Below are 13,922 nucleotides of genomic sequence, written 5' to 3' on the forward strand. Positions count from 1 at the left end.
AGAGAAGGGATTCTTAAAAACCTTTTGCTCAGAATTCCATATGGATTCTCACAGTTGGCAAAGATTATTCCCAAAATGGAACAGTGTACTGGGAGAGCTGATGCATTACCTGAAGCCATGTTCTCAGGACCTTGCTGCCCACCCCGCTAGCAGCGCTGCTCTGAACTGGCTCCCGTTACTCACCTCTCCAAATCCGCCTTTTCCTAGAACTCTGTAATGTCTAAATGTGTTCTTTGTTACGGGTTGCCTAATCAATGAGAAAAACAAGTTTCAGGTCTCACATTGCATTGTTCTTTTAAAACAGAAAAGATTACGCAGTGCTTGTCTCCGCCTAATTTATGGAACCATTTTGCTCAAAGGGGATGCCCGGGACAAAGGGTGTCTGTGCTCAGGGACTGTGGCTCCCTCTAGGAGGACAGCTCTTGACTTGCTCTAAGAGCAATTAATTCATCTTTTTTTTTTTTTTTTTTGAGATGGAGTCTCACTCTGTCACCAGGGCTGGAGTGCAGTAGCACGATCTCAGCTCACTGCAACCTCCGCCTCCTGGGTTGAAGCAATTTTCCTGCCTCAGCCTCCCGAGTTGCTGGGATTACAGGCGCCTGCCACTACACCCAGCTAATTTTTTGTATTTTTAGTAGAGACAGGGGTTCACCATGTTTGCCAGGCTGGTCTCGAACTCCTGACCTCGTGATTCACATGCCTCAGCCTCCCAAAGTGCTGGGATTATAGGCGTGAGCCACCACCCGGCCAATTAATCTTAATTAACATTTAAGACACTGAGGCAAAAAGCAGAACAGTCTAATTATCCTTACTAACTAAAGATAGGTCTGAAACCAGCCAACACCAGGAAATACGTATGTTCATAACTCCTGGTATAGTCTTGGGTAGATCCCTCTCAACTTGTCGGAAAGCAGGTGAGGAAGATGACATATATACATTGTGCCATCCTTTGAAAAAAGAAACTCAAAGATGTTTATACCCAACACCTCAAAAACAGCATGTATAAGCAAGAACTGGAAATTTAATCAATCAATAATAATAGTACTAATAATAACACTAGTAGCAGCTAACACTTTTTTTTTTTTTTTAGATAGAGTCTTGCTCTGTTGCCCAGGCTGGAGTGCAGTGGAGCCACCTCAGCTCACTGCAACCCCCCCCTCCTGGGTTCAAGCGATTTCTCCTGCCTCAGCCTCCCAAGTAGCTGGGAGTACAGGTGCACGCCACCATGCCTGGCTAAGTTTTGTAGTTCTAGTAGAGACGGGTTTCACCGTTTTGGCCAGGCTGGTCTCGAACTCCTGAACTCAGGTGATCCACCCGCCTCAGCCTCCCAAAGTGCTGCATTACAGACATGAGCCACTGTGCCCAGCCCACAGCTAACACTTTTTAAGCACTTATTTTGTGCACCAAACATTGTACTACAAGCGTTGTACACACATTTCCCAGGTGATCCTAGCAATGGTCCAAGGAGGCAGATTCTATAATTACCTGTAATTTATAGAACAAGGGCCTGCCACTCATACAGGCTAAGCCACTTACCTGAGGCCACATAAACAGTAAGAGGCTGAGCGGGGTTTAACTGCCAGGTCTCACCCACTGCATCCTATTCTATCACTAAAAATCTAAGCTAAGTTTTATTTTCTAGCCACTGAACCAACAGGGATACCTGCCATTTTAAAAAGAGAGAACAGAGTCTATTAAATTAGAAGAAATGGTATAATACTAATACCTATGAAAATTTCTGTATAAAAATATCATATACAACTCAAAATTTCTAATTGTATTTTGAAAGATGGAAAAGTCTATGCCAATCAGTATGCACTGTGAGAAGTTAACACTTGTTTTATTGAGGTCTCTTTTCTTTTTTTCTGTTTTAGAGATGGGGTCTTGCTACATTGCCCAGGTTGGAGCGCAGTGGCTATTCACAGGCATGATCATCCCATATTACAGCCTTGAAGTCTTGGGCTTAAGCAATCCTTCAGCCTCAGGCTCCTGAGAAGCTGGGACTACAGGCGTGTGCCACCTTAACTGGCTTTTATTGAGTTCAAAATTAGAACATACCTTTCCAGCCATTTCCATTGTAAAAATTGAGAAAAATATGAGCTTTCTTGGTATTCTTCAAATGGTTCCCCTCTTAAGTAGTTATGGGCAACTCTAGAAAAAGATTTTTAAAAATTATATACATTTCTCGTATTAAGAAGTAAAAACAAGTGTGTTTTAGTGCACTAATAGGCACTGAGTATGGGAAAGTCAATCATTACACACAATTCAATATTTTGAATTTGCAATTACAGAAGTCCACGTTAGGTTCTAATGTTATAAGTGAAAATAGAAGTGAAATAGAATGAATGAAAAAAGCAGTGTAATAGAAGGATGCATTCCCTTCTTGGGAGTGAGGGTGTCAGCTGTTCTGTTGTCAAGTAGCATGCTTCCCATGTGCAAGACACAATGGAAGGGTCCCCTGGAGGACAGCATAGAAGTCAAAGCCATGGGCTGCTGCAAGTCCTGCTTCAGCCACTCACTGGCTGAGGGACCTGAGCCAACTTATCCAACCTCTATAGCCTCAGTTTCTCCTTCTGAAAACAGAGATAATAATCATGCCTATTTCATATGGTTATTGTGAGTGGGTAAATGCATTAATACTTCCAAGTATTTATTATTGTTTTGTTATTTTTTGTTGTTGTTGTTATTTAGAGACAGGGCCTCACTCTGTTGCCCAGGCCGGAGTGCAATGGCACAATCATGGCTCAATGCAGCCTTGAACTCCTGGCCTCAAGCAATCCTCCCACCTCAGCCTCCCAAAGCGCTGGGACTACAGGTGTGAGCCACCAAGCCTAGCCTTATTATTGTTGTGTTATTACCATTACATGTCTCTTAGTGCACATGTACAAGAAAGAGTTTAGGGTACATACATGCCCAGGAGAGGGATGTGAAGGATAAAAGTGTGGAATGAAAGATTGGCCCTTCCTGGCTTCTGTGACATCCCAGATGAAGACAGGAAGAAATCTGATTCTTACCACAATGTCCCAAGACCAGTATCAGAGAGCAAAGACCAAGCCTGTCCTGTCTGCCATACCAGAGAAGCAATCAAATGGAGCCATGGAGCCAACATCTCTTTTCTTTTTTTTTGGTCTGGCTCTGTCACCCAGGCTGGAGGGTAGTGGTGAGGTCACAGTCACTGCAGCCTTGACCTCCAAGGTTCAATTGATCCTCCCACCTCAGCCTTCTGAATAGCTGGGACTACAGGCATGCACCACTATGCCTGGCTAATTTTTGTATTACAGACAGGGTTTCGCCATGTTGTCCAGGCTGGTCTCGAACTCCCGAGGTCACGCAATCCTTCCGCCTTGGCCTCCCAAAGTGCTGGGATTATAGGCATGAGCCATGGCGCCCAGCCAGAGACATCTTTTTGGAAAGCAGTTCAAATCACAAACACTAGAATACCATTAATGTGAATATCCAACAAGAATAAGTAAAAGATTACTTGAAATTGAAAATCTTTTTTTTTTTTTTTTTTTTTTGAGGCAGAGTTTTGCTCTTGTTCCCCAGGCTGGAGTGCAATGGCGTGATCTTGGCTCACCACAACCTCCACCTCCCGGGTCCAAGCAATTCTCCTGCCTCAGCCTTCCTGAGTAGCTGGGATTACAGGCATGTGCCACCATGCCTGGCTAATTTTGTATGTTTAGTAGAGACAGGGTTTCTCCATGTTGGTCAGGCTGGTCTCGAACTCCCGACCTCAGGTGATCCACCCACCTCGGCCTCCCAAAGTGCTGGGATTACAGGCATGAGCCACCATGCCCAGCCTGAAAATCTTTACTCTACATTTACTCTAATCCATTTACTCTAATCCATTTTCAGAGGAGGGGGCTGAGGGACAGAGGGAAGGGTTCTAGTCCAGTGCCATACACCTGGCTAAGAGAAAGATGGGATGCATGCCATTTATCTGTGGGGTGTGGAACTGGCCACTGAATTCTCACTAAAGGAATAAGCATCTAAACCACCCAGCTCCTCAGTGTGCAGAGAACCCACACCTCAAGAGAAAGCCAGATAGAGAGAGAAAGCCTTGTTTTTTATTTTATTTATTTATTTATTTATTTATTTATTTATTTATTTAATGAGACAGTCTCGCTGTGTTGCCCAGGCTGGAGTACAGTGGAGTACAGGGAAGGCTCATTACAGCCTCCACCTCCCAGGTTCAAGTGATTCTCATGCCTCAGCCTCCAGAGTAGCTGGGATTACAGGCACACACCACCATGCCTGGCTAATTTTTGTATTTTTTTTGTAGAGATGGGGTTTCTGTATGTTGACCAGGCTGATCTTGAACTCCTGGCCTCAAGCGATCTGCCCACCTCAGCCTCCCAAAGTGCTGGGATTACAGGCGTGAGCCACCGCACCCGGCCTGTTTGTTATTTTAAAGGCAGCCACATCATTAAAGCATCACGGGTTCCAGCTCCAGCCCCACCATGCTCTGGCTGCACAGGCTTAGGTGCACCACTCCCTGCCACAAGTGAGCTGCAACAGCCTCTCCGGCTCATCTCCTGGACCCCATCTTCCCTCTCTTCATCCTCTAAATTGCAGCCAGAGCAGTCTTTTAAAACACAATGAATATGTCATCTACTTGCTCTCAGAGCAAAGAACAAACTTGCTCATGGCTCCCCGGGCCTCCGTTTCCTCCCCTGTGACATGAGTGACTGTCTGCACACATACAAGAAGCACTGCGGATTCGGGGCCTGATCACCTCAGAAACTGTTCTTTCATCCACATACATAAAGAAACTGAATTTAGCCAAAGTGCTTTGCCTCGGAATTTTCCTTGGAAACGCCCTGAAAAAAGATGTTTTTGGTGAGTACCTAGGTATGAAAAAAATCTTTTTGTCCTAGACACAAGCAGAGCAGAGAGGGCCTGGAGTCGCCACAGGGATGCTAGGATGCTGGTGCTAAACGATGGGACCCCTTTCAGTGTGCCTCGTGTATACATGGAATTATTACTCTTCATTCACCTCTTTCTAGAGGAAGTAATCATTTTAATGTGTAAAGTACAGTTGACCCTTGAACAATGTGGGTTGAGCCGCCAGGAGCCACTTATGTGTGTATTTTCTTCCGCCTCTGCCACCCCTGAGACAGCAGGACCAACCCCTCCTCTTCCTCCTTCTCCTCATATTTTCTTCTGCCTCTGCCACCCCTGAGACAGCAGGACCAGCCCCTCCTCTTCCTCTTTCTCTTCAGCCTCCTCAACATGCAGATGAAGAGGATGAAGACCTTTATGATGATCCATTTCCACTTTATGAATAGGAATTATATTTTCTCTTCCTTACGATTTTCTTAGTAACACTTTATTTTTTCTAGCGTACTTTATTGTAAGAGTATAGCATATAATACATATAACATACAAAATATGTGTTCATCTGCTGTTTCTGTTATCAGTAAGTCTTCTGGTCAACAGCAGGCTAACGGTAGTTAAGCTTTTGGGGGAGTCAAAAGTTACACACAGATTTTCAAATGCGCAGAGGGTTGGGTGGTGTCAGCGTCCCTAATGCCCGTGTAGTTCAAGGATCAACTACACTCTAGGAACTTGTCTTATGCAGAGAAACCTCCTGAAAGCTGTCTGCTTTGGGGTTAGTCACAGATAATATATGCAGGGCTCAGCATGAACCACTTACCTAGTACATTCCTCAAAGACTTTTTTGGAAGGCTTCTCCTCCTTCAGTCCCCATCTACATTCTGTCACAACATCTGGAGGTATCTCTGGTAAAGGGGCTGCCAACTTAATACAGTACAAACCAAATACATAACCATTAGTGATTTCATAACTTACTAGTGAACAGAACCTAATGCCTATTGTAAACAAATGAAACACAAAGTGTATAAAATGAAAGTCCAAGTGCCACCTGGACCCTCCACCCCTGTCCCACTCTCCAGAGTTCTGCTGCCGTCTGCCTTTTCAGATCTTCTCCGATGCATATCAAAACACACACAGGGCCCAATGCAATGGCACACGCCTGTCATCCCAGCACTTTGGGAGGCCGAGGTGGGTGGATCACCTGAGGTCAGGAGTTTGAGACCAGCCAACATGGTGAAACTCCGTCTCTACTAAAAATACAAAATTATTAGCTACGCGTGGTAGGTAGCTACTTGGGAGGCTGAGGCAGGAGAATCACTTGAACCTGGGAGGCAGAGGTTGCAGTGAGCTGAGATTGCACCACTGCACTCCAGCCTGGGCAACAAGAGCGAAACTCTGTCTCCAAACCAAACCAAACCAAACAAAAACACACACACAAAGAATGGAAAGCAGGGTCTCAAAGAGGTATCTGCACACCCATGTTCATTGCAGCATAATTCACCATAGCAAAAAACAACCCAGGTGTCTGTGGATGAATGGATAAATAAAATGCAGTATATACATAGAGTGGAATATTATTCAGCCTTTTAAAAAAAGGAAATTCTGAAATACGCAACAACTTGGATAAAACTTTTGGACATTATGTTAAATGAAATAAGCCAGTCACAGCCGGCATGGTGGCTCACCCCTGTAATCCCAGCACTTTGGGAGGCAGAGGTATGTGGATCAGTTGAGGTCAGGAATTCGAGACCAGCCTGGCCAACATGGTGAAACCCTGTCTTTACTAAAAATACAAAAATTAGCCGGGCGTGGTGGCAGGCACCTGTAATCCTAGCTACTCAGGAGGCTGAGGCACGAGAATCGCTTGAAGCTGGGAGGCGGAGGTTGCAGTGAGCCGAGATCGTGCCACTGCCCTCCAGCCTGGATGACAGAGCGAAACTCTATCTCAAAAATAAATAAATAAGCCAGTCGCAAAGTGACAAATCCTGTATGATTCCACTTATATATGGTCCCTAGAGTAGTCAAATTCACAGAGACATAAAGTAGAATGGTGGTTGCCAGGTGCTTGGAGAGAACTGGGAATTGTTTAATGGATGCAGAGTTTCAGTTCTGTGAGATGAAAAGGTCGGTTCTGGAGATTGGCCGCAAAACAAGGTGAATATATTTAACACTACTAAAGTGTACACTTACAAATGGTGACGGTGGTAACCTTCATGTTACGTTTTTTTAATCACAATTAAAAATTAAAAATCAAACACACACACCTCTCTCTTCAGATAGACAGTTTCTTTTTCCTCATGCAAATGGGAAAAATATATGTACAGTTTTGTGGTTTTTCTGGAGACAGAAAATCTCGGCTCATTGCAGCCTCCACCTCCTGGGCTCATGCAATCCTCCCACCTCCACCTCCCACGTAGCAGGGACTAAGGGCGCATGCCACCACACCTGGCTAGTTTTTTTGAGATGGAGTCTTGTTCTGTGGTCCAGGCTGGAGTGCAGTGCATGATCTTGGGTCACTGCAAGTCCCGCCGCCTGGGTTCAAGTGATTAGCCTGCCTCAGCCGCCCGAGCAGCTAGGATTACAGGTGCCCGCCACCACGCCTGGCTAATTTCGAACTCCTGACCTCAAGTGATCCTTTGGAAGGCTTCAGCCTTCCAAAATGCTGAGATTCCAGGTGTGAGCCACTGTGCCCAGCTGTACCTAGCTAATCTTTGTATTGTTTGTAGAGGCGGTGTTTCACCACATTGCCCAGGCTGGTCTTGAACTCCTGAGCTCAATTGATCTGCCCACCTCGGCCTACAAAATTGCTAGGATTACAGGCATGTGCCACTGTGCCCAGCCTGGGTCCAGTGTTTAAAGCCTGGCAAACACGGTGAAACCCCATCTCTACTAAAAATACAAAAAATTAGCCGGGCGTGGTGGCGGGCACCTGTAGTCCCAGCTACTCGGGAGGCTGAGGCAGGAGAATGGCGTGAACCCGGGAGGCGGAGCTTGCAGTGAGCCGAGATCACACCACTGCACTCCAGCCTGGGTGACAGAGTGAGACTCCGTCTCAAAAAAAAAAAAGAACCAAGTAAGTCAAAAGCATAAAAGCTAAGACCCATTAAAGCTTTTAGGAAAAAATGTTATTTTTAGTCCAAGAGAGACAAATAAAATTCTCCAACTCTATATTCTGAAAACTTTAAATACACTGAATCAATTTTCTAAGAGATCTAATTGTTAATTTCCTCATGACATCAAACAAAAATGCAAAAGAGGAACATTTATAATAAATTAAAGCTTTTTTAAGATTAATTAATTAATGTTGGGAGGTAGTTTTGAGACAGGGTCTTACTCTCTTGTCCAGGCTAGAGCATAATAGTATGATCCCAGCTCACTACAGCCTTGACCTCCTGGGCTCAAGCAGTCCTCCTACCTGAGGCTTCCAAGTAGCTGAGAACACAGGTGCACGCCACCATGCTTAGCTAATTTTTTTTTCTTTTTTGTAGCAATGGGGTTTTGCCATGTTGTCCAGGTTGGTCTTGAACTCCTGAGCTCAGGCAATCTGCCTGCATTGGCCTCCCAAAGTGCTGAGATTACAGGCGTGAGCCACTGTGCCTGGCCTTACTTTTTATTTTTTTAAGACAGGGTCTTGCTCTGTCACCCAGGCTAGAACGCAGTGGCACAACCTTGGCTCACAGCCACCTCAATCTCCTGGGCTCAAGCAATCCTCCCACCTCAGCCTCCCAAGTAGGTGGGACTACAGATGCACACCACCATGTCCAGCTAGTTTTTTTTGTTTTTTTTTTGTAGAGATGGTCTCACTATGTTGGCCAGGCTGGCCTCGAACTCCTGGGCTAAAGAGATCCTCCTTCCTCAGCCTCCCGAAGTGCTGGGATTATAGGCATCAGGCATCACACCCAGCCAAATTAAAGCTTTTAACATATGTTATGTCTTATCCAACAAAGTAAAAATGGTTATGCACTCTATTTATTTACAAAGTTTTATTCTAAAGAAGAAAACACACCTTATCATTGAAGAATCTATCTAAGATTAACAGTCCACAATCACTTCGGTCCTCATCATCGGCAACTTCATATTCTGCCTGATTGGAGAGATGGAAGAAAAGAAAGAGTAGTTAAGTTGGGTGTGGTGATGCATACCTGTAGTTCCAGCCACTTGGGATGCTGAGGTTGGGAGGATCACTTGAGCTCAGGAGTTCGAGGCCAGCCTGAGCAACATAGGGAGATCCTATCTCTTAAAAAAAAAAAAAAAGTTGAGCTTCTTCACCAATAATGTTTCATTATGTTTCAAATTATTCGGTTTTATATCCTCAGAGCCACAGACCAACTCTACTGATCAAGCGTCTACAGCTCTTCTTTGGGAAAGTAAGGTATATGAGGGGGAAAAAGTCAGTTTTTTAAAGGAGGTTAATGAAGTTTTAGAGCAATGCTTCCCATAATACTCTGTATGCCATATTACATTGCATAATACTCTGTATGCCATATTACATTGCATCCATCAAAGATATCTCAGGGCTGGGAGCAGTGGCTCATGCCTGTAACCCCAGCACTTTGGGAGGCTGAGGCAGGCAGATCATCTGAGGCTGGGAGTTGGAGACAAGCCTGGCCAACATAGTGAAACCCCGTCTCTACTAAAAATACAAAAATTAGCTGGGTGTGGTGGCGCACACCTGTAATCCCAGCTACTCAAGAGGCTAAGGCAGGAAGAATTGCCTGAACCCAGGAGGTGGAGGTTGCAGTGAGTCGAGATCATGCTACTACACTCCAGCCTGGGCAACAGAGCAAGACTCAGCCTCAAAAACAAACAAACAAACTTCAGTGCTGGGAGTTCTGGATACTGTGTGGCATGCAATCAATGGAAGAGAAAGCAAGTCTGATCCTGCAACGGTCCTTTGATATGCCAACTGGGCAGGCTATGAGCCCCAATTAGTCAATCAAACACAAATCCAGGTGCTGCTGGGAAGGTACTTGTACATACGATTAAAGTTTATAATCAGTTGACTTCAAGTGAAGGAGATTATGCTAGATAATCTAGGTGGCTCTGACTTAATCAGTTGAAAGGTGTTAAGAACAGAGATGAGTCTTCCTGGAGGAAGAAATTCTGCTTGAGGACGGCAGCTTCAGCCCATTCCTGGAGATTCCTACCATGCCCCTTCTGACAGTCCGCCCTACAGATTTCAGACTTTCCTAACCAGACCCTACAATTACGTAAGCCAATTCCTTGCAATAAATCCCTTAATATCTCCTCCTATGGGTTCTAGTTCTCTGGTTGAATCCTGACTGATACAGATGCCACTAATTCATTTAATAAGCAAGAAATAGGGCAAACAACCATGCCAGGTGCCATGAAGGGGAAATGAATAAGACACAGTTCCTTCACTTGAGAAGCTCACAGAGCCTGTCCATCACCTATCATCAGGATAGTCAAAGCAGTAAGTGCGACAAAATGGCACAATCAGACATTACTTCTGAAGCTACACAAATGCCATCGAAAAAACAAAAACATAACCTGTAACTGCAGTCACATAGCTGTCACCTCATAACTACAGGTATCATGACAATATCAGAAGACTGAAACCTAAAATAGAGTTTCAACAATGCAGTTTAGCTATTTTAACATAAGGAAGAACAGTAGGTCCCTAAATTCTTAAAATATAGCAGCTTGGCAAACATTACCCACTACGTGAAAACTTATACCCAGGGTTCCATCCCCCAAACTGAGTAAGCATACCCCAGCACATTGGAACTATGTCTTCAAAAAGAAGAACTGGCCAGGCGCAGTGGCTCATGTCTGTAATCCTAGCACTTTCGGAGGCTGAGGCGGGCAGATCACCTGAGGTCAGGAGTTTGAGACCAGCCTAGCCAACATGGGGAAACCCCGTCTCTACTAAAAATACAAAAATTGGTTGGGTGTGGTGGCACACGCCTGTAGTCCCAGCTACTCAGGAGGCTGAGGCAGGAGAATCGCCTGAACCTGGGAGGCGGAGGTTGCAGTGAGCTGCGATCATGCCATTGCACTCCAGCCTGGGGGACAAGAGCAAAACTCTGTCTCAAAAAAAAAAAAAGAAGAAGAAGAAGAAGAAGAAAGAAGAAGAAGAAGAAGAAGAAGAAAGAAAGAAGAAGAAAGAAGAAGAAGAAGAAAAGAAGAAGAAGAAGAAAGAAGAAGAAGAAGAAAGAAGAAGAAGAAGAAGAAGAAGAAGAAGAAGAAGAAGAAGAAGAAGAAGAAGAAGAAGAAGAAGAAGAAGCAGAAGAAGCAGAAGAAGCAGAAGAATCACCTTATTCTAGCAACAGTGCCAGAAAAGAAAGGACTGGGAGAGATCTGAGGGAAGGAAGCAAACAACAAAACAGCCGCAAATGTTTTTCTGAAACGAATATATCATAAATAAATATATATATACCTTTTAAAGTTTTTTAAAAAGCTGTGTTAGAGGAAAATCAAATCCAAACTCAATGATATAAGGCATATATGTCCGCATATAATAAGCACTCAATACATATTTGCTGATACAATTAAGACAGGCCAAAGCAGAGAGAGGAAGGGTCATAACCCTGGTACAAAAGAGAGAGAGCTTTTCTGCTAAATTCCACCAATTTTCTATTGGTCACTTGCTTCTGAATTTCATAGTTTTGAAATTCTAGGCTTGCCAATGGTACCCACAAAGATTGAGAAACAAAGTTTCTTTACCTATAAGGAAATCACAGTAAATCTCAAACAGGATACATGAGAATGTTGGAAACTTTCTTGAGCATAGTAAATTCCATCCAAAGTGATCATTCTTCTTACACAAACTTTATCCCTTCCATATGGTTCTGGGTTAAAGCGTTTTTAAGTTGAGAGCATTGGCCAGTTGAGTGCAGAAAGGACACTTTTCAGGTAGCCAAACAAGCATTATCATCTTACAGCCGGGCGCAGTGGCTTACGCCTGTAATCCCAGCACTTTGGGAGGCCAAGGCAGGTGGATCACAAGGCTGAGGCAGAAGAACTGCTTGAACCCAGGAGGCAGAGGCTGCAGTGAGCCAAGATCACACCACTGCAGTCCAGCCTGGGCGACAGAGAAAGACTCCATTTCAAAAAAATAAAAAATAAAAAAAGTATTATCATCTTAATTAGTCTGTCATCTTCATACAATTAAAGCCTCAAGTTTCAAAGTCATTCAGTGACTACATGTGATTCTCCAACACTTGAGATGTAATTCTACACAAAATACCACTTCAGACTAAAGGGATTTCTGTCCCAATAAGATAATATGACACCAAGACAACCAGTCCCTCCACTCCTACATCATTGCCCAGATCTAGTTTTTACATTTTCTTTTTTTTCTGAGACAGAGTCTCACTCGTCGCCCAGGCTGGAAGGCAGTGGCGTGATTTCGGCTCACTGCAACCTCTGCCTCTGGTTCAAGTGATTCCCCTGCCTCAGCCTCCCAAGTAGCTGGGACTACAGGCACGTGCCACCATACCCGGCTAACTTTTTGTATTTTAGAAGAGACAGGTTTCACTGTGTTGGTCAGGATGGTCTCGATCTCCAGACCTCATGATTCGCCCGCCTCGGCCTCCCAAAATGCTGGGATTACAGCATGAGCTACCGCGCCTGGCCAAGTTTTTACATTTTCAAAAGCACAAGATTGGGTGGTTGCTCAATATGGAGATAAACTGCTCACCACTGCATCCAAGAATTCAATGTGCCTCTTTAGAGTGGGTTTGGCATCACAGAACTGCCTGAAGAGAAGTCTTCCTATCGGTTGCTTGTCACAAAGACTGCTATAATCCTTTTCTGGGTGAAGAAAAGGGATAAGAAGCAAACAAATATAATCATTACAATCCACCACATGCTGTTCTAAGCCTTACAGTTTTCACTTAATACAATAAAAGTCAAAAACAGTATTTGCAGTATTATTTTCATCTTTTGTTGTTGTTTTTTTGCTTTTTTTGTTTGTTTTTGAGACAGTCTCCCTCCTCTGTTGCCCAGGCTGGAGTACAGTGGTACAATCTCAGCTCACTGCAACCTCTGCCTCCCAGGTTCAGGCGATTCTCCTGCTTATCTGTTAAGCATCTAATATCTAGAACATATAAAGAAATCTTATACCTCAACAACAAAAAGACAATCCAATTTTTAAAATGGATAGAAGATTTGAACTGACATTTCTCTAAAAGATTACAAATGACCCATAAGCACATGACAATATGCTCAACATCATTATTCATTAGAGAAATGCAAATCAAAACACAATAAGATACTTCATACCCACTAGGATTAGATAAAATGAAAAATAAAGAGGAAAATAAAAAGCGTTGGGAAAGATGTGAAGCAACTGAATACATCGCTAGTGGGAATGTAACACAGGGCAGTGGTTGGAAGAGTCTGGTGTTCCTCAAAAAGTTAAACACAGAATTACCATATGATTCTACTTCTTTTTTTTTTGAGATAGAGTCTCACTCTGTCATCCAGGCTGGAGTGCAGTGGCATAATCTCACCTCACTGCAACCTCCACCTCCTGGGTTCAAGCAATTCTCATGCCTCAGCCTCCCGAGTATCTTGGATTACAGGCACATGCCTCCACGCCCAAGTAATTTTTGTATTTTCAGTAGAGATGTGGTTTCACTATGTTGGCCAGGCTGGTTTCGAACTCCTGACCTCAGATGATCCACCTGCCTTGGCTTGCCAAAATGCTGAGATTACAGGCATGAGTCATGGCGCCTGGCCCAATTTTTGTAATTTTAGTAGAAACAGGTTTCACCATGTTGGCCAGGCTAGTCTCGAACTCCTGACCTCAAGTGATCCACCCACCTCAGCCTCCCAAAGTGCTGGGATTACAGCCGTGAGCCACCGCGCCCGGCCAACAATTCTGCTTCTGTATACACACACAAAACAAGTGAAAGCAGGGACTCAAACAGGTATTTGCACACCAATGTTCCCAGCAACACTATTCACACAGCCAAAAACTTGGAACAACCCAATGTCCATCAACAGATGAACAGATAAGCAAAATGTGGTATGTCCATGCAATACCCAACTCAATGCCACCGAACTGTACACTTAAAACAGTAATTTTTGTTATGTATATTTTATCATGATTTTTTAAA

General features: G+C 44.0%; 1 protein-coding gene across 11 annotated transcripts in view; it reads right to left on the minus strand.

The window, feature by feature from the left end:
• GRK4 (G protein-coupled receptor kinase 4) overlaps positions 1-13,922 on the minus strand; it is a 68,729-nt gene that overhangs the window by 30,830 nt on the left and 23,977 nt on the right. For 8 of the 11 annotated variants that reach the window (XM_030801397.1, XM_030801399.1, XM_030801396.1 and 5 more), the window contains 5 exons: positions 12,500-12,612; positions 8,843-8,920; positions 5,657-5,760; positions 2,059-2,151; positions 184-247 (listed from right to left, as the gene is read on the minus strand). In XM_030801397.1, coding sequence (XP_030657257.1) covers positions 184-247; positions 2,059-2,151; positions 5,657-5,760; positions 8,843-8,920; positions 12,500-12,612 — 452 coding nt within the window. Of the gene's footprint in view, positions 1-183; positions 248-2,058; positions 2,152-5,656; positions 5,761-8,842; positions 8,921-12,499; positions 12,613-13,922 lie in introns of those variants that run through there. The other 3 variants (XM_030801404.1, XM_030801403.1, XM_030801405.1) reach the window with 2 other exon arrangements.

This window comes from Nomascus leucogenys, chromosome 20, assembly GCF_006542625.1.
Source record: "Nomascus leucogenys isolate Asia chromosome 20, Asia_NLE_v1, whole genome shotgun sequence".
Classification (NCBI taxonomy): Eukaryota; Metazoa; Chordata; class Mammalia; order Primates; family Hylobatidae; genus Nomascus; species Nomascus leucogenys.